Source organism: Balaenoptera ricei, chromosome 12, assembly GCF_028023285.1.
Source record: "Balaenoptera ricei isolate mBalRic1 chromosome 12, mBalRic1.hap2, whole genome shotgun sequence".
Classification (NCBI taxonomy): Eukaryota; Metazoa; Chordata; class Mammalia; order Artiodactyla; family Balaenopteridae; genus Balaenoptera; species Balaenoptera ricei.
Window position 1 is genome coordinate 22612911 of NC_082650.1, and position 26352 is coordinate 22639262.

At 37.2% G+C, this 26352-nt stretch overlaps 1 protein-coding gene across 4 annotated transcripts in view; it reads right to left on the reverse strand.

The window, feature by feature from the left end:
- ADGRG6 (adhesion G protein-coupled receptor G6) overlaps positions 1-26352 on the reverse strand; it is a 140929-nt gene that overhangs the window by 4637 nt on the left and 109940 nt on the right. The window contains exons 17-24 of one of the 4 annotated variants that reach the window (XM_059941086.1): positions 24992-25098; positions 20272-20399; positions 19295-19563; positions 18011-18107; positions 15594-15877; positions 4596-4697; positions 3805-3957; positions 582-627 (exon numbers count right to left, since the gene is read on the reverse strand). In XM_059941086.1, coding sequence (XP_059797069.1) covers positions 614-627; positions 3805-3957; positions 4596-4697; positions 15594-15877; positions 18011-18107; positions 19295-19563; positions 20272-20399; positions 24992-25098 — 1154 coding nt within the window. In that variant the 3' untranslated portion in view covers positions 582-613. Of the gene's footprint in view, positions 1-581; positions 628-3804; positions 3958-4595; positions 4698-15593; positions 15878-17822; positions 17869-18010; positions 18108-19294; positions 19564-20271; positions 20400-24991; positions 25099-26352 lie in introns of those variants that run through there. The other 3 variants (XM_059941085.1, XM_059941084.1, XM_059941087.1) reach the window with 3 other exon arrangements.

The following is a 26352-nucleotide window of genomic DNA, read 5'->3' on the forward strand; positions in this document are numbered from 1 at the left end:
TGCTATTCCCAGTCCTCTGGGTAGCTATTATATTGTGGATAATATAGATTTTGATTATGGCTGCAAGTTTGAAAACCAGGGGCTAGGGAAATGAACTATTATTTGACCTATGCTTAAATTTCAAGCAGACAAAAGTCCTCAAAAAGCAGGCTTGGAATCGACAATTTCTCTTTTTGACTTCTGTGAATGTACGGTGACATATCCAGTAATTCATAAGAGCAGTGAAAAAGTAAAGAATTTCACTCTGTTCTATAACAAACCTCTCAAAAACTGCTTTTTTTTTTTTTTTTTTTTTCATTATTTTACCTGATAATGTGACCCACTAACTCCAGAGCATGGTACATTTCCTAGAAGGAGCGGCTTGCAGACACCCCCATGCAGAGAAGAGCCAGCACAGCACATGACCATTTGAAATTTCAGAAATTCCAGCTCAATGCAGGAATTTCCTTGTGCTAGCTGAGAAGTATTGTAAAGAACAAGCAATTTTGCTGGTGCGGCAAGAGTCTTAGTTTAATCCATGCAAATATTCTCTTATTACCTTGCAAAAAATTCATGCATTCAAAGAAGTAATAAAAGTTTACCTGAATGATCCACTTTTGTTGAAGGAATGCTCTTAGAAGACATTATCTACACCATAAACATATGAATCAATGCCAAGAAATAAACCATCTAGATATCCATGATGCTATGCAGTGACTTTTTGCATACCCTGAGTGACCCAAGTACATCAGCAGTTTCACTGAGAACTGGCTAGGTCGCAGAAGACCGTTTGTACGTCTGCTGATTGGAAACTAGAATTTATTATACCATGGAAGTAATGTCATACAGCTGACTACGTCCTTATACTTGTTGACAAAAACCCATTTAACCACAAGGATTTTAAAAGAAACAGAAAAACATTAATGAATTCTTAAAAAAAAAAAACACACAAGATTTTGAAAGAGTTAAGTTTTCCTTAGGTATCCCCATTTCTGAAATTCATTTTATCTTCTAGTCAGTTTTCCCCATGATGCTTACTATTTCCAAATATTTTAATACTTCCAAAATGTCCTCTGTTCCAAATTATGTACTTTGTTATCTTCTTTCGTCTTTTAAAAGTGGTTCTTTAAGCCAACTATTAGCTGTGTTAAGAGGAAAACAATTCAATTGGTCTAATTCCTATCCATTCACAAATGACTACAGTGCATTAAGTATTTGCGTTTTAGAAGGGGAAAGAAAATGAGTATCTGATTTTAAGGCTGATTAAATAAAGTAAAAAATTCACTCATTATAAGTACAGTTGAGCCTTGAACAATGGCAAGGGTTAGGGGCACTGACACTCCTGCACAGTTGAAAATCTGAGTATAATTTACAGTTGACCCTCTGTGTCTGAGGTTCCTCTGTAGCTGCAGTTCTGTATCCACGTATTCAGCCAACTGCGGATCATGTACTACTATTTGTTGTTTTTACTACTGAAAAAAATCTGTGTTAAGTGGACCTGTACAGTTCAAACCTGTGTTGTTCAAGAGTCAACTGTACAAGATGTATTGTGCCAGGGAACTACCAATTAGGTAGAATTATCTATCTCAGGCTATATACCTGTTATTAACTTTCTTACACAGGTGTTTCGAGCAGGAGCGCACAGACCTCTTAATTTTAGGCAAAACTGTTTGTGTGCAGGACTCAAAGGCTGCACTCAAAGGCTGGAAGAGAGTCCATAGCTTTTATTCAATTCCCCAAAATGTCCCTGACTCCAAGAAACCTTAAAAACTGCTGTACTAAGCTGTTCCAAGTTTTCAGATCGTTCTTTAATTAACCTTGGAATTAAAAAACTCAGTAAACATTCATACTATTTTCCCACATGCTATCTTGAATCCCAGGCAGTGGGGGCCCTAGTGGTGCAAGCAAGGGACATGTGGAAGGATTCAAATGTACATACGGGTCATTTGAAATTCAAGTGTTTGCAATGTGAACATTTATAGACACATACACAAATCACTCCCTACTTGCAAAAAGCCAAATATGAATCTTTTTGGTGCCATTCGCCTTTGCCTACATTAATTAGCTAAACAAATACAAACTTTAAAAGTTATTTCCATTATTCTTTTAGAAGCATCTTTAATTAGGAAAGTGCTGGATGCTGAGTGTTGAGAGCTGATTGCTCGAGGTTTAATTAGTATTTAAAAGTAGCATTTCTGCTATTTTCAATTGAAATTATTAAAGGATTACACCTTTTCACACTGCTCACTGGCTATCAAGGACTGCAAAATAGTCTTCACAGGCATATGTCATTTTATTTCACTTCACTTTGTTGTCCTTCATAGAGATTACAGTTTTTATTTTTTTTTTTTGCTTCCTTCTTTCATAAAGTATTTTTTTTAACATCTGTGTTGGAGTATAATTGCTTTACAATGTTGTGTTAGTTTCTGCTGTATAACAAAGTGAATCCGCTATATGTATACATATATCCTTATATCCCCTCCCTCTTGCGTCTCCCTCCTGCCCTCCCTATTCCACCCCTCTAGGTGGTCACAAAGCACTGAGCTGATCTCCCTGTGTATGCAGCTGCTTCCCACTAGCTAGCTATTTTACATTTGGTAGTGTATATATGTCAGTGCTACTCTCTCACTTCGTCCCAGCTTACCCTTCCCCCTCCCCGTGTCCTTAAGTCCATTCTCTACGTCTGCGTCTTTATTCCTGTCCTGCCCCTAGGTTCATCAGAATCTTTTTTTTCTTTTTTTAGATTCCATATATATGTGTTAGCATACGGTATCTGTTTTTCTCTTTCTGACTTAATCTCTCTGTATGACAGACTCTAAGTCCATCCACCTCACTACAAATAATTCAATTTCGTTTTTTTTTTTATGGCTGAGTAATATTACATTGTATATATGTGCCACATCTTCTTTATATTTTTTATAAATTATAGTTTTTATAAATTGAAGTTTTGTGGCAACCCTGTGTGGTCAGATGACGGATAAGCATTTTTTTTAGCAATAAAGTACTTTTTAAAATTAAGGTGTGTACATTTTTTGACATAATTGTATTGTACACTTAATAGACTGTAGTATAGTGTAAACATAATTTTTATAGGCACTGGGAAACCAAAAACTTTGTGTGACTCTATTGCAATACTCGCTTTATTATAGTGGTCTGAAACCAAATTCACAGTATGTCCAAGGTCTGCCTGTATTTGCACACTGTCTTCAGGATTGTTCATACACATGCTCAGTGTCAGAAAGTGTGATCATTGTAAATATCATGAAGATTCAGTAGATGAACAAAGACCCGGTGTTTCTCACCATCCTGTATCACTTTCCAAGTATGATGCTCCCTATTTCATACTTAATCAGTGATTTGAAGAGCAATTGCCAATAACTCTTCCAACGGTTAAGGACTTAGGTATTTTTTTTCTTTTTTGACTGAGGAATAATTGACATATATCATTATATTAGTTTTAGGTGTACAACATTATGATTTTATATTTGTATATATTTCAAAGGACTTAAGTCTTAACTGTAACATGTAAACTGGATGGTATTTCTTTCTGTTCCCATGCCAACTTGCCAAGTAACTTTCCTACTATGCTGAAATAATCTACAACTCAATTTCTGTATTTTTTAAATAAAAACACATAACTTTTTAAAACAAGATACCATACCTTTTAAGGAAAATTAAGTTTTAAAGCAAATGAAGTTACAAAAATATTCAGTTAATGATATTCTGGCAATATAGATTCAATTTTGGTTGTAATATTTTTAAAAAAGACAAAATATTCACAAAGATGTCCCAGAGAACATCTTTACCATGGCCAGAATGACTCACCGGTGTGGCTATTCCTTTTGAAGTAGGTGGTAGAGCTGTATTTAGACTTGGATGTAAGGTAGGTTGAGTTAGAGCCAATGGAGCTTGAGGACAAAGATTTTCCTAGATTATCAGAACTTTTCTTGATGATATTGGTAGCTGTCTTACTCCAGTCTGAAAGAAATGACATCTCTCCATGAGTCTGCTTTAGGGGGAATATACTCTGCCCTGAAGAATCATCACCACATTATTTAAGTAACTGATCCAGAGCATTAGACGTTCTGACACCCTGGCAGTGACTCACACAAGAGACTGACATGTCAACAATAACAACCCGAAGAAACAGAAAAGTTTCTTACTTTGAACCTATGTTTAAAATTATACTTTAATATCTTAAGGGGAGAAGTAACCACTGGGGGTTAAAAAAAAAGTAATATTCTTCTTCAGGGATTTTTTATATTGAGAAAGATCTCTTTGCCTAATAATGTAATTAAAGACTTCAAAAATATGGAAAGGTATGTTTGGTATAGTGGATATATGAGTTGTTAAATTAGACATGAAACCTTGGGCAACTCACTTAACCTGCCTGGAATTCATGCTCCTCCTTTGCAAAATAGGAAGGTCAGGCCTAGAGTCCTCAGATCTCTTGCAGTCCTAATAATCTAAGACTCCAACTAAGCACCTTTATATACTCTGCCTTTACAACTTGCTACCACTGGGACTGGGTTGGTCAGACCACAGAAAATCAAAATGACAAAGGTCTCTAACTACTCTCTGATGTAAGAAAAACGATCACCAACATGCTCCTTTACCTGAGTTGTCTGCTAATCGAAATCGACCACAGCAGAGATGCCGTCTCCACTGCTTCTGAACATTCTCCTTCATAGCACAGTGGAAGATAAATATAAATAAGCCTGGGAAGAAAGAAAATATAAACAATTAGGCCAAAGGACACATTTTTAAAGATAAATCTTACAAAACATATGGATTTATTTTAATTTAAACTTTTTTACATCCGAATCACGAAGAAACAGATCCTAAGGAATCTTTAGGTAGGCAGTAGATGTTTTAATCCTTTAGAACAGAACACGGAGGCTCTGATAAAACTAGAACAATTACATGGATCTAATTCTGTCTTTGTTTTGTTCGGTATTCGTTATGACTTAACCTAAAGACTAAGCTGAAATAGGCAATATTCAATGTAAGAGGCATTTATATTTCCCTTATATCTGTTTTAAAATTATGTGAAAACATTTCACAAAATTTAGAAAAAAAGAGAAAACTGAAAACATCCATGAGCTCATCATCTACTTCAACTTGTATATTCTCAGCTATTTTATGTAAGCATATTATTGTAAGTTTGGGCCATAGAAAAGCGGTATTTTTACAAGTCAAAAATGGGCCCAAATCAGCAAATTCATGTGGCTCCACCTAGCCTGCTTTAGTTTCTCAATACTTTAATGCAGAAATATTTCTGTATTGTCAAGTAGTCTTCATATTTAGTCACTCCCTGCATCTATCAAAAACTAATTGTATCATTTGTGCTTTGGGAGCCAACCCTTTTTAACTTTTCAAGGAATTTGCTTCTGCCTTTTTACTCTCCCTTTGCTGCCTCAGTTTCTCCCTCTATTCCTCCATACTTGGGTTATTCCCGTTACTTACAAGCATATTCTAGTAACTCTCTTTTAAGTAATCAAACAAAAAATTTCTCCTTTGATGCCCAACCTTCTTCCAGCGTGCACTTCTTCATTCCCTTTCTCAATAAAACTTGAAATGGTTAACTTTTGCCGTCTCTACCTTTTCTCATTTCTTTTCTTCTCAACCTGCTCCAAATAGGTTACTATCCGCATCTACAAGGCCACTACAACTGCTCTTGTGAAGGTCACAGGGACTCCCCTATTACTAACTCAGTTTTCATTCCTGTTTTACTAGATCTCTCAACAGTATTCAACACAATTGACCATTCTCTCATTTTTGAAATACATTCTTGGTACCACTTTCTCCTAGGCGTCTTTTTAATTTGCTTCCTGGTCTCTGTAGCAGATCCCTCAGCTTTACTTTTAAAGGTTGACACGTCCATGACTCAGCCCTGGATTTCCATCTTTTCTATGGCTACACTGTTCCAGTAGGTACTAATCATGCTGTATAAGTACCATACACTACTTTTTATATGTTCCCCCGTTGCCTTCTCTCCCCACCACCACCACCAGGATTCCAACCCACACTGCTCGCAGGACATCTTCATTTGGCTGTATCTCCATTTTATTGCATCTCACACCCCTGATATTCTAAATAGAAGTCTTCTTCATCATTACCCTCAAACAAACACATCAAACTCATTTCTGCCCAATAATTTGAAGACTCTCCCTTCAAAGCTTTCCCTAACAGGTTCTTACCTGTCATTCAGGCTTCAGATCAATTGTTAACTCCTCAAAAAGGCCATCATCAACTGTTTATTTTTATTTTTTATGTTTTAGATCACACCCTTGCACACACCTATTTTCGCTATAGCACGGATCATTACCTGATATTCTTGTATTCCTAATTTATTCATTTATTTCTTTGCTTAACTGTCTCTTGCTAGTAAATAATAAGCTTCAAGAGCACAGGGATGTTTGTCTATCCAATGCTGTACTAGCCATTCCCAGAATGATGCCAGGAACTAAGCGGGAACTCCATAAATGTTTGTTGAATGAATGAATAGTAACCATGATTAATCGTTCATCTATTCTACATGAGTTAATTGAATACTTACATGTACATCTGAATGCCTTAAATGTATTTAGGGGTAGGGGTTTAAAAAATAGGAGTGAGCAGAACACAAATTAAGGAGTCACAGGAATACAATAAAATATATTTAAGGCAAAAGTTTCTGAAAGGTACACAAATTAGTTGCCAAGGTATTGCCTTAATGACACACCATATTAAGCAGGATATCTACATACGGGAGGGTGCAAGGGCTTAAACTGAACCTGAAGAAACCTTTTGGTAGGGAGGTGAGGGAAGTTTCCAAGAGAATAATCCACTCAGTGACTACGAAGCACTGCTAAGCAGGAGGCACTTTGATTTAGAAGCTGCAAGTTCAGAGGGGAACAAGGTAGATGATCATTGTGTTCAAGGGGCAAAGGGTCTAGCATGGAACAGCATAAAAGTAAAAATGATTATAGTACCTTTAGGGGACATTAAGACTTATCTGTTCTTTTTGAGTATGGAGTATTCATCAAGAAAAATGTAAATTACACTGTAGCATATATAACTGGAAAAGTGGGGGGAAAGTATTGAAAGTACTCTTTTTTTTATGTGTATAGCTAAATTTGCAAAATAGATCTAAGGTTATGTTTGTATGTTTTATTTTTCAATATCTTAGCTGAAAGTGGCCCATAATTTTATTCCAGAATGAATTACATTATTATGAACTATTAGAAAAAGGAGCGTGCTGGATTTCTACAGGCTGGGTCCTGACTGCAGTGAAATGACCGTGGCTGATTCCCCTCCTCTGAGTTTGGCTTGTTCGGTCATCACTGAGTACCTGACACTTACTTAGAAGGTGCTCTATAAATTCCTAATGAAGTTACTGGTTGAAAATCATTACATATGTTGACTCACAGAGGAATGCCATTATGAAAATACTGACTAAATTTTGGTCACTGCTTTCGAATAGACAACTAGCCTATTAAAACATTCCTGAGAAATTCAAACACATTTACCTCTGAGAAGTATAAATCAGGCATTCAATGACCTAAGTAATATTAGTAATCAGTAATAGTACCAGTTTATTTATTATTATTACTATATCATTTTATACATATTTATTAAGTAAAACACTTATTTTATTATTATATTATTTATTAATAATACTTTATTAGTAATAAAATAATTAGTGAAGAAAATATATCCTAGTGACCTAGTTATTTGTCTAAGATGATATCAGATAGGATAGGGGAGTTCTAATTTTAAAAGAAAGCTCTAATAAATATGAATCAAATTTCATTCATTCAGAACATACACACCCACACACACCCCTCCTGAAGGCCCCTGTGCTGTGGACAAGGAGGGAAGCTGGGTTGGGGAGGGAGAGCTGGAGACAAGAAATCGACTTGCAGCCTGGCCTGGAGCTCGGACATGACAAGTCTCAGAGTGGGAGAAAGACTTTGCTCCACACTCAAAACCCCTCAGAATCAGGACCTGCAGGTGGATCTACCTTCCCAGGGAGTACAGAATAGACACTGGGTTTGGACCTCATCTGCACACTCTGACTAAATCTGATTGCCTTTCAAAGCCTTCCTCACCGACAAACCCCCAAGTCCCTAACCTGCTTGCTAACACAGAAAATCCCTTTAATAAGCACACATGTTTTGTAACATGGGTAGTGTGAATAACCAAAGAATATAAAAAATGTGGATTGGTTTCCCTTTGAGAATCTTTCAAGTCTTTAAGAGGTGGTGGCAGTTTCAGAGTAAAGAGAGCAGAAGCCATGGAAGCTTGAGGTAAGGTCATCATAGGTCACAGATGGAGCCTGTGGTTGGAGAAGGAAGCCTTTGCCTTGGGTTGACTCTATTTTTGTGAACTGGGGCAGAATTTGTTGTTGGAGGTATTTTTGTCCTACAGCTGAAAATATAGCTAACCACGCGTTTCTTAAGCAACTGTTTAACAAACTCACGTATCAGAGCTGTAAAAGATTATAAACTCCAATTAAGGACTTTGGTTCTCAGGCATTAATCCTGGCATTACTCACTCTCGGGTCCCACACTGAGCAAATGATTTTCTTTTAGTTGAGGCAGAAGTTGAAATTTTCTAGATGTTGTTTCCCTTAACACTCAGAAGTTTTTATAAATGTCATATATATCGGAGGAAAAACTTCCGAGCATATGTCTGGTGTTTTGAGGACACTGGAAGAGACCTAGTTCTTGGATTTGTTCCTTTGGCCTTGCTGGGATATTAAGATGTGAATTATTTTGAGGCTCTGATGTTGACCACTGTCACATGGGAGCAGGTTAAAGCTAAGAAAAACTGACTTAATAAAACAATTTTTTAGATTGTGCAGTGCTTCTCTGTATCGTAATTACATAGCATTAGATGACACTGCCTACTTTTAAGCAACCTGTAAATATACAGGCATCCACTAAGTTTAAGAGACACGTATATAAATTAGATTTTAAATCTGATACATCTCCTCTAAAATTATTTGATCGAAGTCATTTACATGCTCTGTCTCCCACTATGAATTGTGATGCTATGGGACAAAAGCAGATAATTGTGGTTGAGAATCTGCCTGCCAATGCAGGGGACGCGGGTTCGAGCCACGGTCTGGGAAGATCCCACATGCCGCGGAGCAGCTGGGCCCGTGAGCCACAACTACTGAGCCTGCGCGTCTGGAGCCTGTGCTCCGCAACGGGAGAGGCCGCGATAGTGAGAGGCCCGCACACCGCGATGAAGAGTGGACCCCGCTCGCCACAACTAGAGAAAGCCCTCGCACAGAAACGAAGACCCAACACAGCCACAAAAAAAAAAAAAAAAAAAAGCAGATAATAGGCATGAGAAATTAGAATTCTCTGGAATAAATATATTTTAAAATTCCAAGGTATTATGCAGATTCTTTAGCCGTGAGATATGTTTCCATTTTAAATTAGAATAGGATTCTCATAATAGGTTATTTTACTATTTGTAGTAACTATCCCTTTTCACATGAATTTAAATCAGTCTGGCAATAAATATTATCCCAAGATTATTTTAGGACAAAATATCCCGCTTAGAGTTCAGCTGTGGGAAATGTGGAAGGTATCCACATCTGGAAGAGCACACATGCAGTATGGAAAGAAATTCTGAACACTGCAAGGAGGAGGCGTAGAAAATGCAGCAGGAGAGCCAAGGGCACTTGGAGGCCAAAGTGAAAAAACAGAGGGCTAGTCCCTCTTCAGTCTTGAGGGTTTTTTTTTTTTTCCATCTACTTAACAGATTTTGGTGCCAGAAGCAGCACTTAAAATCACAAAACTTTATAGAGTTTTACATTGGCATCCAAGGGAATCTGTTTGATTCTAATCCCCATCTCTGCTCTCTTTCAATGCTCATTTCAATCAAATGTTTCCCCTTTGAGAATCTTCATATAAACCCACGCACCTCACAGAGGCTCTTCATACCACCTGGAAAAATATGCTCTTCTAGTTTTCTGGAAAGGGCTTTAAGCTGTGACCAGGGACCAGAATAATTGGTTTTTACTCCTCATAGTGCCTTACAGCTTTATTTAACTGACCAAGGAGTAGGGAACATTGCCCATAAAAGCTGGACGCTAAAATGACTGAAAAGATAGAAATCAGAGGCAAAGTCACTGCTTCATCTTGACAGGCCTGTGCTAGTTTCATGATGGTCCTTTTGGGGTCAATTTTAGCCCAGAAAATGACCACTCTGATGAATATAAGCCAGTTCCTTAGCAATAGTTTCTTCAGCTTGATAACTGCTTTGATTCTTTATCTTACCCGTACAAACCCAGATTTTATGCTAAAACAAGAAAAAAAAAGTTAAACTTTCTTTAAATGAACAGATCCTAACCAGTTCTCTACCTGCTCATCCCTTGCCTTCCTTTTACCTCCATCTTTCACTAACCAGAGGTTTCTGCTCACTTTTAAAAATAACTTAGACCAATATATGAATTCAAGATATCTTAATTCTCAGCAAATCTTGCAATTTTCTCAATTAAAATAAATGACCTTTTCCATTGTGATGGAGGAAGGGCGTTACAGGCGTGTGGGAAAGAGGGCCTGTCTCTGAGTCCTGGTAGGAAGGAAAACATAATGAATTCCACCTCGCCAAGCCCTCCTAGAGAAGCACACCAGGGGCCAAGGCTGGCTCAGAAAACAAGGAGAAGGGACACCCAAGAGGGTGCTCTAAACCTCTAAATGTGGAGTGAGAAACACTCTGAGAAATCTCATCAAGTAGCAGGTTTGAAAAAAAAAAAAAAAGCTTCCTTGTAAAGTATTGGCTTTATATTCAGACTGTAGGGGCTTGTGTTTAATCTTGGCCTTTCTAAGAGCTATTTAACTATTTATTTAGGAAAAAAAAGATATCCTTAGCATCAATATTTTGGCTAGGAACTTGGCTCCCACATAGAATTCATTCTCTTTGGTTGAGTTTTGGCAAAAATATGTGCAGCAAATGTAAAATAAGTAGCCAAAAGGATGTTCTCAGATCTCTAGCCTCATTTTCAAAAGTTTTTAAAAAAACTGCCCAGGAACAGCTTCCCTTGGATTTGAAAATAAATGCCATACTGTAAAATTCAGGGAAACATGTATTGTCACCCTTTTACTGGTCTAAAAAATCACTTTCAAGAAGTCTGGTGAAGGAAAACAAAACAAAACAAACGCCTTAGGTGCTCATTTCCTAATGAGTTCTTTACCAGCTAAGGGCCACTGACACTTTCAGCAAGGCTCATCATCAGTACATTCTGACAAAGGGAATCAATCAAGAATTAATCAAACCAGGTGCTTGGGCAAAAAAGGATACATGGTCTCGATAACTGATCTTTGACAAAAACGACCTAGATAACTTCTGAGCTTCCCAGCAAGCCTAAGTCCAAATCTTCCAGCAGCTCATCTGCTTTGTTGTCACACAGACGTAGCCAGCTGGCTGCTGGGCTGGGGAATCTCTAGAGTTTATGACTCTCTTTGGGAACCTCTTGAATCCTCCTTTCATTCGACAAGGTGCCCTTTAGAAAATTATTTCTCTGTGGCACAAAACGCTCTGCCAAAAGATGAGTAATTTATTTCCTTGCAGTGTGTAATGTCTCGGCCAACATGATGCCGTTTCAGATGCTAACGGGTTTAAAGGTGGTTCATCTCTTTACCTTGGCGCCGATTCACCGTGTGTGTTATACATGTGATTATGGCCCAGCTTAACCGTCAGGAGGCTCCTAACCCATAATTTTATTTAATTTTCTTAGTTTACCAATAGGATTAACATAATAATGATAAATATATTTCTATAAATGGTTTTTGCTGAATAAGGGTAAGACTAAATTTCCATTTATTCATTAAATGTACATTTACTAACAGTTTTTTTAAAAGGACATAGAGACTCACTTCCTAGAAACTTGGAAATAAAAAATTGAAAGGGCAGTAATTTGTTTTATTTTTTTTGCTCATGCTTTGTCACCTAATAATGTGTTTTTCTATTTTCATATATGCTATGTTATAAATCACTGATCTTAGGATTACACTGATCTTAGGAAAGTCATTAACTCTTCTAGGCCTGTTTCTTCATCTGTAAAATGGAGCGAATACCTTTTTTCTTGGGTACCTACTTTTCAGATTTGCTACAAGAATTATATCAGATCACAGATGTTATGTGAAAGGCTTTGTAAACCACAATGCACTATGCAAATATAAGTTATTTCTGTTGCTCTGGGTGTCTTAATATTACTGAACGAATTAATGGCATACATGACCTTTGAGTAGACTGATGATACCCTTCTGTGTTCGCCATTGCAGCTTCTATTTGCACAACCATATGCTGCATGGTATTATGTTGTCATATATACATACAGAAGATGGGCTGATTACCCCCAAAACAATCAATATTGTTTCACATGCATGGAAAACTAAAGTTGAAGATTAAGCTCTCATTATGGGGCTAGACTTTAGATCCTGATGAACTTGTCAAGAGAGTTAAACCTCGCTATAATCACCAACTACAGCAATTTTTTTGCACACGAAGTGCCCTCTACCTGAAATAGTTTTCCCTCACTCCTACTCCTGCCTTTCACCTAGTTAATTCCTACTGATCCTTCAGATTTCAGCTTAGACATCATGTCTTCTGTCATGTGCACTCTCAACACCACCATGTACACTTTATACAGTGATGTATTTGATTAACCTTAGTCTCTCCTACTACAATATAAACTCCATGAGACAAAGGGGTCAAGTCATGTTTTTTTGCTGGAATAAAGAATATTAGAAAGAAGTCGACACAATGTAGTTCACCTAAGTTCAACATGCATTCACTGAATTGTTTCTTTAAACTGTCTAAATTCTACATGCTTCTCTTAATAAAGCATATACTTTTAACAACAACCAAGTCTCTCATGGAAGGTTCTGAAAATGATGCAAATAAAAACCATTAAATGACTTTCCATCGTGTCCTCTGAAGCTTTTGTACAAGCCTGGCCAGTAAGGAGTTGTTAGACTCTTCTAACAACTGCTCTGTATCACAAGTGCTCTGTATCACTGTCTTTTAATTTAAATTTCCTTTTTAGGAGATGTTTTTGATATCACTGGATGTGCAGAAATCTGCTCTGAATTTATATCATTTAAAATCAGCCTTAAAAGTCAGTGATTTATGAAGAACACTCACTCGATGATGGTTTACAACATTTTTCCCTCCTGAGAGAAGACCTATGCTGGGAAAAATAAAACATCCCAATTCTCATTAATGGAAACAGAGCTGAACAGACAACTGTAACTGTTGAAGGTTGCTGAAACTGCCAGGAAATTCTAAAAGCAAAAACAAGGTTGGGCTGGCAGATTAATGTGCCTTTCATATACAATCCTGAAATATAAAACCATGGAATTTTCTAATGTTAATGGACATTTTTTTCAATATTTGTCTAGGCACTTTTATGTTGTATATGATAGTAGAGATTAAAAAGAGGAAAACTCACTTTACAAAGCTGGATCCCAATGCAGAGGTATTCATATGTTACCTCTTCAGTTTCCAACTTGTGGAGGTGCACTTGAGGCTTATTATTTTATTCACTAAAGATAATGAGCCCACATAGTTCCTCTGTTATGGGAGAATGAATCTGAATAAAATTTGCTCAACTAATTAATGCATATTTATGCCGGAGGAGTCTCAGATTGAATTTAGGCCATCCCCAAAGCCCTTCCCTTCTTCATCCACCAATCCAGTTATTGATTTAACAAATAATTATTGAGCACCTTCTAAGTGACAGGTTTTTCTACAGGAGCTCATGAGCTAGTGGGAAACCTAGGAGGAGAAGCAAAACAGATACGTATGATACAAAGCAGTAAACACTCTCCTGCAGGTAAATACAGACTTTTCTTAGAACACACCTGTTGGGAGCTCCTACCTAGGCATCTCACCTGGTGAGAAGCACAAACCTGATTTCCAAACTTTCCATCCCAGCTTAGATTTGTTCAGCTTTAGTCAGCTCTTCCTTCCCCAGACACCTTCAAGTGTGTGACCAGTAGCTTCAGGTAAGCCAGTAATACTGCCCTGCTAAAAAAGATTCCAAACTTTGTCACCTCATTCCTACTGGAGTGTGGGCTTCATGGTGCTTCCAACATTAAGGAGTTTCATCAACAACACAGGGTATATCCAATGTCTTATAGAATGTTATTGAATTTTCAAAAAAAATACTTTATGTTCACTTAAGCTTAAAAGTTAAATTCATCCTAAAAGGGAACCCTCCTACACTGTTGGTGGGAATGTAAGTTGGTGCAGCCACTATGGAAAACAGTATGGAGGTTCCTCAGAAAACTGAAAATAGAATTACCATATGATCCAGCAATCCCACTCCTGGGCATATACCCAGACAAAACTATAATTCAAAAAGATATATGCACTCCTATGTTCATAGCAGGACTATTCACAATAGCCAAAACATGGAAACAACCTAAATGTCCATCAACAGAGGAATGGATGAAGAAGATGTGGTACATATACACAATGGAATACTACTCAGCCATAAAAAAAGAACGAAATAATGCCATTTGCAGCAACATGAATGCAACTAGAGATTATCATACTATGTGAAATAAGTCAGAAGGAGAAAGACAAAAACCATATGATATCACCTATACGTGGAATTTAAAACACGACACAAATGAACCTATCTACAAAACAGAAACTGACTTACAGACATAGGGATCAGTCTTGTGGTTGCCAAAGGGGAGAGTGGGGAGGGAGAGGGATGGACTGGGAATTTGGGGTTGGTAGATGCAAACTATAACATCTAGAATGGATAAACAACAAGGTCCTACTGTATAGCACAGGGAACTATATCCAGTCTCTTGGGATAAATCATAATGGAAAAGAATATTAAAAAAAGAATGTCTGTATGTGGATAACTGAGTCACTTTGCTGTGCAGCAGAGATTGGCACAACATTGTAAATCAATTATACTTCAATAAAAAAAATTTTTTTTACAGTTAAATTCATCCTACAGTACACTAGGGTAAGTGTTACGGAATCTGAAGTATGAGAGTAAGCTCCTGGAAGGAAGCCTTGTATTTCTAAACAGAGCAAGCCATTTGTTAGATTGTTGAATTGACTGCCATATCTTACGAAAAAATAAGCATTTCTGAAATAGATTGTTGGTATTTTTTCTGAAATCCAAGGAACCAAGGAATCAAAGTGAATTGCTTTGTCCCTGCGCAGAGTCTAAAGATTCTTCTGGCCAAGAGCACTACACCCACATGGTTCCATGGAGAGCACCAACACTCAGCAAAACTGTAAAGAAAGCAAACGTTATCTGTGTCTCTCTTTACACTTCCCCTTGGGCACCTCCTTGCCCATATCCACTCATGCAACAAGATGTATTTATTGAGCACCTACTATATTCCAGGCATAGTTCTAGGTGGTTGGTATACATATCACTGAAAACAAATAAACAAACTGACGTTCTACCTCTTCTCTCCACTCAAGGCCTTTTTCACAAGTACCCACCCTGTGCCTGGAACTGTGCTCAGCACTTGGGACAATGACTTAGAAACTTAGCATGGCATCTGTCCAACAGTGAAGCTCTTTGCAAATATGGTAAAATTAGAAAGGGAAAATGGTGCGGTTACCATTTATCTTACCTTGTAAAGAATTGAAGATGGAGAAAAGGTACATGAAAGGGACATTCAAAGGTCCCCAGGCAAAGAAAGCAAACCCCCACGTCATGCCCAGTAGAAATGTCAGGCTGACCACACTGCGCAGGTTCCTTAGAACTTCTTCGCGTAGCGTCCGGCTGCTCCTCTTGCCGTTCCTCCCGCAGATCTGCACCATCACCACAATGAACATGGCGACATTCAGGAAAAACATGAGTCCAAAATACCCGGCACAGGTCACATAAAATACGACAGGATCTTTAATCCAACAGCTTAAAGGAGAAGAGACAAGAAAGAATGAGATTTATCATCATGCCCTGTTTACCTAAAAGACTCCTCCTGGCTTAGTTTGGGCTTCTGCAGATTTCATAGCTGGGCCTTCCTCAAATGCCTTTAGAAAGTCACTTCGTTTTCTTGGGCCTCAGTTTCTTCCTCAATGTTTACATAGTTTTTTTGTTTTTGTTTTTGCTTTGTTTTGGATAGTCATCCTCTTAATACCTAGCTATTTAAGTCAACAGTTAAGAAAACAATGTGGTCTCCTGAACTCTGACTTGGCATGAAGACACTCTGTTTGGCTCACCCCAAACCATGTGTACCCCCTTTCCCTTATGTGCCTGCACTCCTGAGGGTGGGAAACTTTCTCAATCTCCGTTGTATTTAAAGGAGGGCCATGTGGACATGGTTCTACAAAATGATAATGGAAGCAGAGTCTGCTAAGGGATTTTTGACACCTATTCTTGACAGACTCAACTGGCAAAGCCCTTATTCCTTCTTTCTGCTTCAAACATGAATGCAAGCTCTGCAGCTGTAGTCATCATCTTATATCGAGGAAAGAAAGGCCAAGAGAGCTGCAGAATTGCTGGCCCTAACATTTTCAGCCACAAAATTAATGCCAGTTGTTGCCTTCTTCCAAACCTTATCATGTCTTATCATGTGAGAAGAGTAAATCCTACTTATTTAAGACACACATAATTGTGGATTCCTTTACTGTGGACAAAATAATTCCTATTAATATAATTGGCTTAGTTGAGGCGAGACCTTATTGTAGAACTCTGATATTCTTATGCTGACACTTCTCATGCACAATTAAAAGGCTTACATCAATCATAACATCCTTATGAGATCAGGAAGGATATACTTGATATTCAGAATGATATAGATCTGAAAATAGATGAAAGTAATTTTAAAGGGAACTAAGAGTAAAATTAAAATACTGCAATTTGTAGATGCCCCAGTGCCTAACTAATACTATGGAAGTTCTTAGGTACCAAAAAAAATCAGAAGAATTATTTAAGACAATTAAATTAATCTTAAAATTCTAATGTAAATGGTCATCATTTTGGTTGTGTCTTTCACGGTGGAACACAACCTTCACAAAGGCAAAGTTGTCTTGAACATCTTTGAGTCTTATAACCTGATTCCTGGCATATAGTAAATGCTCAATTAATGAAAGTTGTTGATGGCACAACAATTTAATAAGTCGTACTTTAAAGTCCTATAAGAGTTGACTCACATACTTTTTAAGTTCCCTTATTTAGAACATATGTATTGACTTCTACTTTTAATATATCTTATTTTAAAGGTCCCCAAAATGACACTGCTTGTCCCTGGAGCTAATCTTTCTTTCCATATGGAAGTTCCCCTAGAATCTGAAATTCCTGACCTAGATGCTTTATTTCCCACTAGTTCTCGTGGGGGCTTTTGACTGCTACTTTGGAAATATAAATGGGAAGGCCAGGAGGAATGGAACAGGATTGGATACTGACTGGATATAAAATTTTTATCCATCCGTGAAATGTGCACAGAAATGTGGCATCACAGTCAGGAGTAAGCTCTTTATTCATTCAGTAATTCAGTCAATCAACAAATAATAATATTGAGTACCATGTACTACATAAAATACAAGAGAACTAATTGCCAAAACTAAATAGTTTAAAAATCTTAGCTTCAGTGATCTCACAGTCTGAAGGGAATTTTCCAAATTATTCAAGATCCATTCTCTCCACTTCCACACAACACTCATATTGGCATTGAATCCTTCACTGTCCGATGCTGCTACTTAACTCTCTCGAAGATGTGTGTGGTTTAAGGAGGTGGGAGAATCACAGAATCTCCTCAGATAGAATAGGTCTTCTGTGTCTAGAAGACAGTATCTTACACTTCTTCTGAATTCCCCCAGATGAGAAAGCACAACATTAATATGGAAAAGCAGCTCACACAGTTCAGAGCATTCGACTGAATTCATCCGTGGTGTAGCAGAGACCTTGGCAAAGACATACAAATACACTTCAACCTTCCAAAATAGAAGCTCACTCACTATTGGGATGGAAACTCACATTAAACTTCAGCAAACAGAGGATATATACTCATCACAAATAAATTCCCAACAAGCTTTTATTACTTACAATTCATCACCTTGTTCTTTTCCATAACTCTCTTTTCCATAAACTTCATTTTGGTTTCTGCTTGCTAGAACAATGGACACAACTAAGGCAGGCAGACCTGTTATAACAAGACCATGATAGAAACAACTTTTCTGAAGCATCTGAAAACTGCTTTATAAGACTGATAATGGCAAGGGGGAAAAAAGAAAGAAAACACTCCATATCATAGAATCAAATTTCTTAGAACAGGCAACTTGGTTAAAAACAACAATAAAATCCCTTTTGTGGTGTGAAACATCCAACTTTAATTAGAAGCAATCTAAACCTACTCTTAAATGACAGATATTTAAATATTCTGTTTGCTTACTGGTACCCACTAGAGTACCAGGACCTGATTTATACTGTATGCTGCACCAGAAAATGTAGTTTCATTAATGACACCTGTCAGACTGCCTGAGTTCAGGTAAGAAGGTAACTACAGCTTCATTTTGCCCCTTTCTATAGAAGGAAAAGTCTTTAGAAAAAGTTGGGGGGAAAACAATGGGGACAGAAAGTCTTTATAGTCTTCTCTTTTCTCTCAAGAGAACCAATATAGTATTTCCATGTATGTTTCAGTGGGGAAGCGCTACACCACCTGAATTCCCTGAAAGATGCTTTCATTGCCTCCTAAGGTGGTACTGAACACCTTGGAAACATCTCATTTCTACATTGCTATCTGAAAAAGAGATTTGTGAGAAAGCTCGAAAATGCCTGGCCCAATACAAAACCCAGATAAAGGAGCCCAGTTAGAAGACTGCAAACAGGCTAACACAGCCGTCCATGCGTGGCTGAGGAATCATGGTAAGAAGCTCAAAGCAAGAATTCTGTCAGTATTCTGGTTGCACACACAAAAATAACCTTCTTGCTCAGGTTTCCAAGACATGGGCATGTGTTTAGGGTGAGTAGAGTTAGTTCCGAGCCTGAGCTGGCCTTTCTATTTTGAAATATAATAGAAATGCACCACTTTCTGCCAGCTGCTTCTTCAGACTTGGGTGGGCTGGCTCTGGACACAGGAAATAAGGTGGTGGTGACTCAGGAGAGCAAGGGTTTTTTCCCTTTACTCCTGACTTTAGTGAGGAATGTTGAACAGTTTTTAAAAACACCGTTCTGAGGAAGCCCCTTCCTTAGGTTATGTATATCAAATCCACATCATTCACTATTTTGAAGTTTCTTTTAGCAGTGCTATTCTTTCAAAATGGGATTTTCCTATGAGAACCTAGTGATTTCCATGATGGAAAAAAAGAAAACATAATTTAGGAGGCTTACCCCAGCCAATGATGCAGAATTTCAGTATGTATCGGCGAATGTAAGTGTTAAATACTTTAACCAGGGCAATGTACATATGAATCGCTTCTAGCCCCATCCAGGTAAAGGTAGCTAGAAGGAAGAAATGCAGCAGGGCTGCAATGGCCGTGCAAAGTCCATCCACATGAAACGAGGTGATCCAGCCGTCCAGGAGGAAGAGGAGATTCAGGAACAGCAGGGCTGTACTCAGGTTCATCAAGATTTTGGAGGGATAATCCCTTCGTAATTTTCTAAAAAAAGGACAAAAGAAAGATATATGAGAATAATATTGTAAATAAATCTTTTAAGCACAGGCAGTAAATTCGTATCTTATACAGCTCTGCAATAGCCTAGGTAGTACCATCTTTATGACATGGTTCCACTAGGAGGAGGGCTAAAGATATAGGAGTATTTGGCAAATTATAAAGACTTTTTTAAATACTAATTTTATTTCAAAACTGTTTCCAAAATTTCTAATTGGTTACAACAGATTGATTTTTTTAATCCAGGAAAAATTTTAGATTTATAAAAAATGATACTTTTGTTAAAAAACAATTTCCTTAAAATTTGTTGATGTTTCTTGATTTTTAATAAGGTCAGGATCCTTTTTTTAAAAAAATTTCCTGTTTCAAAACCAATTTTATAAGATTTGTGAAGCAAATGTTTTCATCTTTTACCATGTAAAAAGCATTTCATACAATTGTTATTTACTTAAATGCTAAGCATCTCTAACAGGCTTAAATACATTTTATCAATAGAAATATAGTAACTATAAATTAAGATTCTAAAGGTGGAAAATTCGTGATATATCTTATGAGAAATCTGAACATTAAAACTGAACCACTGTACGTGATTCACAAAGTGTATATGTGTTTTTAAAATCTGAGGCAATTCTGTTATTCACATTCTGGGACAGTTAGCTCTGGATTTGGCAGATAGAAAAAAAAAAAAATACTTACTCAAAAGCAACATATGTCAGGAGGGTAGCTGCTGAAAAAATAGCAGATATTCCACACCCAATATTGGTAATGAAGGTGAGAACTTTAGTGTTTTTTCCATCCAACTGTGAGGCAGTTCCTTGAAGGTCCTACCAAAAACATGAGAAGCAGTTGTAAGAATCTCTCTTTTCATGAGAACGGTGTTTTGTTTTATTAGAAAGTTCATTGATAGCACTTAGAATCTCAGCTCAATCTTAGGGGCTAAAAACAACAGTGTGAATCAGGACATGTGTACCTCGTTTCATTGTGCTTCCCTTCACTGTACTTTGCAGATACTGCATCTTTTGCAAACTGAAGGTTTGTGGCAACTCTGAGTTGAGCCATTTTTCTAACAGCATTTGCTCACTTTGGGTCTCTGTGTCATACTTTGGTAATTTTCACAATGTTTCAAACTTTTTCATTATTGTTATATTTGTTATGGTGACCTGTGATCAGTGATCTTTGATGTTACTGCTATGATTCACTGAAGCTCAGATGACGGTTAGCATTTTTTAGAGCAATAAAAATTTTTTAATTAAGGTATCTACATTGTTTTTTTAGAGATAATGCTATTGCATATTAACAGGCTATAGTATAGTATAAACATAACTTTTATATGCACTGGGAAGCCCCAAAATTCGTGTGACTCATTTTCTCTCAATATTTGCTTTATTGCAGTGGTCTGGAACTGAACCCACAAAAAAATCTTTGAGGTATGCCTGTACTGGAATTTCCGTTTATTGCACTCTTGTGGATCACTCCATGAAACAAAAATGTAGCATTATTTGAGAGAGTTGCACATGTTTTTTTTATCATTACCCTGTTACCCAAGCTCTTTGCACACCAGTATAACTGGAAGAGCGAAACCACTGGGGGCCTAACAAACTGGAGAGGAGGTCATTATCTTGCATAATAAATGACCAGACCCTTCCTATCATTTGCAAGGCTGGGGACACAAGTGAAAATGGAGGCCACCGTGGCCCACGTGACCAAGCCTTTAGGTGGGCCCTGGGTTCTTTGATTGGTAGGGAGGGGCTCAGCCGAGACAGCCAGAGGCTGGTGCTGGTGTGCGGCTGCCCGGTCAGGGAATAGCGCTGAGGCTTTTACTGGGGTCATTTCAGAGCTACGTATGTATCAGGTGGGGTGGTCTGTTTTTTTTTTTTTTTTCATAAATAAGCCACCAAGAGTTTGGGGGTCATAGTTTTTTGATACCTATAGACCTGAAAGGGTGCCACTTAAAAGTGTTAGGGGTTGTTGTGAGGGGAAAAAGTAAACATTTTCTAGCATGTGAATACGAAGCCTTAATTTTAATTTCACTGTGCAGAGGGAAGCAGGCTTGCAAAGTCCAGGCCTGGTAGGAAAATCTTTCTTTTCTTCCTTAAATGTAGAATTGGGTTAGGGATAAATCTTGAATGAAGACCAACCACTCAAGCCTTGGTTGGAGGAGAAAGGCATCTCCATTATGCAGCTGTTTGAAAACAGAGCCTTCTTGGAGAAGGGACATATTCCAAAAGGAATATCTGGTTTAAACTTTTAGGTCTTAAACTATGAAAAAAAGTTTGTGTTATAAGTTTTCATTCTATAATGTTAACTTTCTTTACTTTTCACCAAAATGTCAATAAAATCTGCTACTGACACAAAGACCTCCATATCTGTATGAGTGTATGTGTGTGAAATCATGAGATGGGGCTCAGTTCCAGGTTTGGCTGAGGAGCAGGTAACAGGTTCTCTCTAACACCAAGAAATGCACAAAGTGATCGAATTTATCTAGTGCGAGCAGAGACTCAGGTCAGAGAGGACCGTCCCTATCCTCCTCTCCCAGGAATCCCTCAAAACACTGGGAGGAAGTGGGACTCCCACGGCACACGGGATGGGGTTTGAGTCAGTGCCACTTGACTCACTGGTAGCTTTCACCCCGACCAAAATTTTGGTTACTCCAGGATTTGATGAGGTCAGAGAAATATCTTGGGAACCTCCAAAGGACCTGTCACTACCTCTTGAAAAACCTATGGCTCCCATTTAGATGAGGCAGTATACTTGCAAGTCACAATTAAAGCCACAATTTAAAATGTAAATTGAAAAAAATAATGCTGCTCACGGTTATACATTTACACACAGTTCTCATGCTGTTTTATACTTTTAGAGAATGAAGAATATGAAAATATTTATTCCTCTGATTTAGCCAACATGAGAATGTACTAATGTTAAAAATAAGAAAATCAGTTTTACTACAAATAAATGTAGCAGAGGATATGAAATTTTTCATACATTTGTAGATTAGAAGATATAATTATGAATCTGGGGTATGTTTTTAAATTTCTCACATGGTGAATGTGTCATGGGGCAAGGTAGACTCTGGGAATATCTTACACAAGTGAATACAGAGTTTATACATCAAGAAGGACTCTTAACAAGGCTGTGGTGGTCTGGAAAAGCTGAAAGGATATGGGCACATCACCAGAAAAGATAAATTATGGGAAGTTTTTCTTCCAGAAGTTTAGAATCTTATAAAAGCAGCCGAAGTGGAAAATGGAAAAGTAGCACTGAAAAATGCACATATCCATATACATGTAAAACTAATTATTTAATCAAATGACAACAGAAAAAGTAATATATAATTACAAATTCATAACAAAATTTAAACAATATTTGGAAAAACTAACCATTCAAAGTAACAGGAAGCCAGACTTTGGTTACTTATAGGTCATCTCTGAATAGTGACTGTTACTGTTATCTATTTATCTAATATTAGACTTACGATACACACAATCATGCTCAAACACACATGCAGTTGAAATAATTCAATGAATTAAGCTAAAGCTTACATACCTGAAAGATTAATGATGCAAAAGAAGCTTTTTATGAAAGAATGATGCTGTCACTTTTCAGAAAAAAGAGAATATGGAAGAAAACTGAGGGTTTTATTTTTAATTACTTAGGGAAAACATGCTATAGTTTAATTGTTCATTTTTATGGTCTGGCAGTAAATGAAAACATTTATATTTTGGGAAAGTTAAGTTATTTTTTATGACTGTCCTCTTTTTTTTCCCCCAGCTTTATTGATATATAATTGGTAAAGAAACAATTGCACATAATTAATGTATACAATTTGGTGAGTTTGAACTTATGTATACACTTGTGTTAACATCACCACAATCCAGGTTATAAATATATCCATCGCCTCCACAAGTTTCCTGTGTTCCTTTTTCATTTGCTTTTGTTTCTGAGGTGAGAACACTTAACATGAAATCTACCCTCCTAACAAATTTTTAAGTCTACAATACTGTATTATTAACTATTTTATATAGCAGATCTCTGGAACTTACTCCCCTTGTATAACTGTAACTTTATATACTCATTAAACAACTCCCCATATATCCCTCCCCCCATCCCCTGGTAACCATCGTTCTATTGTCTACTTCTATACCTTTGACTATTTTAGATGCCTCAAATAAGAGGAATCACGCAGTTTTTGTATGACTGTCCTCTTTTTAAATGACTTGGTCTTATCCCTCAGAGCTTTAAGGACTGGATTGTCAGGAAAATTACAACGTGCACGGTTGCTATATGACAATGGCCATTTACATAGGCCAGGTAGATCCATGAGCCAATCACTGCATCCCACAGTTCCTCGCTGCTTCCTTTCGGTCCCACAGGAAGTAGGCAATAAGATTTAAGGGACGGGATAAACATATCTTGATGTCTGTGATTCGAATTCGAAAAGCTTTATTGCCTCGATACACATTACTCCCATCTCCAACTAAAAAACAAATTTGATTTGATCCCGTTTATGGAAACTATACAGAAACAATGGCTCTGTTATGATCTGGAGGGTGTACTTTGCACCAGAAAAGTGTCTGCAGAAACACAAGCATATCAGGTTATAAGGTAAAGGTGTAAGTCTGTGGATGAAGTCACACAAGTTGCTGCTTGTAAGGTGGCTCTTGAAAATTTGGTGGGCTGAAAAAACATATCAATGCAATCTAACTTCTGCTTAAAACTGTTGGGCAGGCTGGCTAATGAGATAAAACTAGGGCCAAGGGAAAGAAGGCAGGAAGAAAGAAAGGAAAGAATGACATGAAGGCTTAGTAGTGAGTGAAACGTAACACCCATCATCTCCATTGCAGGCCTGAAGCCTCTGTGCTATCCTCGTCACTAGTCTAGCCTAACAGGCTGGGATCTCTAGAGAGGGACTGCAGTCATTTGGGGGTAACAATTGGATCACCAAGCACAGTACCTGGTACAAAGTAACATTCAAACATACAAGTGATAACATATTAAAGAAAGACAATTTTTGATGAAATTTTTCATAGCACCCTTCCACGTTAGTAAAACCCAACATTTTCTTCCTCTTTAACTTTTCTGTCTCTCCCTCCCTCCCTCTCTCTCCATCTCCCTAACTCTGTTTCTCTCTTAATTCAAGGGTTTCATGGTGATTTTCTTGTTTCTGGGATTATTTATTATTACTGTTAAAGCCGAAGGAAAAAAACAGTAAGATTCTTCTCTATACTTATCTTGCACTTTTTAAATATATGATCTCTCTCAACAGATTCTTCATCAAGAATCAAGATTCAGGATACAGATGAAAATTATCAGGAAAAAAATTCCCCAAACACGTAATCTAAATAGGTTGACTCACAAAAAGAAATATGCCTTCCAAAATTATGTCATTTCAAAATGTGTTTAGATGTTCCTCCCCTACCATCAGAATCCCAAAGTGGGTCAGGTGGTTACACAGGCAGACCGTCTCGTTGGCTTCTGAATCTTTGTGTGCGACACATCCTGAAGTGTTCCAAAATCCAGAGCCTTCTGTAGGAGGAAGTCAACAAACAGTGTGAAAATAACAGCAGGTCAGTTTCTTCTCTGTAATGGATGAGCTCTCCCTTGGGGAAATATGCCTCAGACTCTTCTGCTTTGCAGTTTATCTGTAAAATGGATACTATCTTGAAAGCTGCTAATACACAGAATAATTTCGATTCCTGGGATCATAGAATGTTAGTGCTAGGTGGGCAGTCAGAGATTAGGTGTTGATTTTCAACTGTGTTCTACTGAAGTGCTTCAGGGGTCTGCAAAAAATTCAATTTTTACATTTTAATATATTTTAATTTTTAACATGTATTTTACTTATTTAAGTATATTTATAGACATATTTATTTAATAGATTATATGTAATATAAATATATATTTAACATAATTATAACATATATATGTTATAATTATATTTATATGTTATATAATTATAACATAATATAAATATATATTTAACATAATTAATATTTAATTATAATTAAATATTATTTAACATAATTAATATATGAATTGATATATAATTTATTAATTTAATATATTTTAAAGTCAACTTCCATAAAAAGAATATCCCTTTTCAAATATGTTATACACTAACAAAGTCTCTAGAAATCAGCACAATTTTTTACCCCTTTGGTCAATCTATATCTCTGTGAAGACATGAGAACAAAGAAGGTCAGCTTCCTTGGAACATGCTATTATGTACATAGCAGTCATGCACAGAGACAACTTACTATAAATGCCTTTAACACATCTTATCTGACTTTTACGGTATGCTGTGGAATATGAACAACTCATATATTTGAAGAGTATTTTAAGACTACAAGGTGATATCATTTTTAACTATGTAGCTAGTAAATCAGGATCTTCTCAAAACTGCAACTAGAAACCAAACAACAACAAAAACTTCCCAGCTAAGATAGAAGTATCAAAAAAAGAGGTTTGGGACAACTTCAGGCTACAGTTCTGAGGAGCAGCCTGCACTGGCGCTTGTTTGATTGGGCCACCATAATCCCACTGGGGAACCCCAAGGGAAGGTGACCCTTATAGGGCAGAGGTGGGCGGTTTTGTCACTTCCCTTCCCTTCACAGACATCTCCACACTTCACACCTAGTGATTACCCCTTAATTCTGCCTTTCTCCCTTGACTGTCAAATGTCATTCTGGAGGCAGTTCAATTCTTTCAAGTAACATGTATCCATTAAAACCATTCCTATAGTTACAATCCTCTATACGATCTCCCCCCATAATCTGTGGT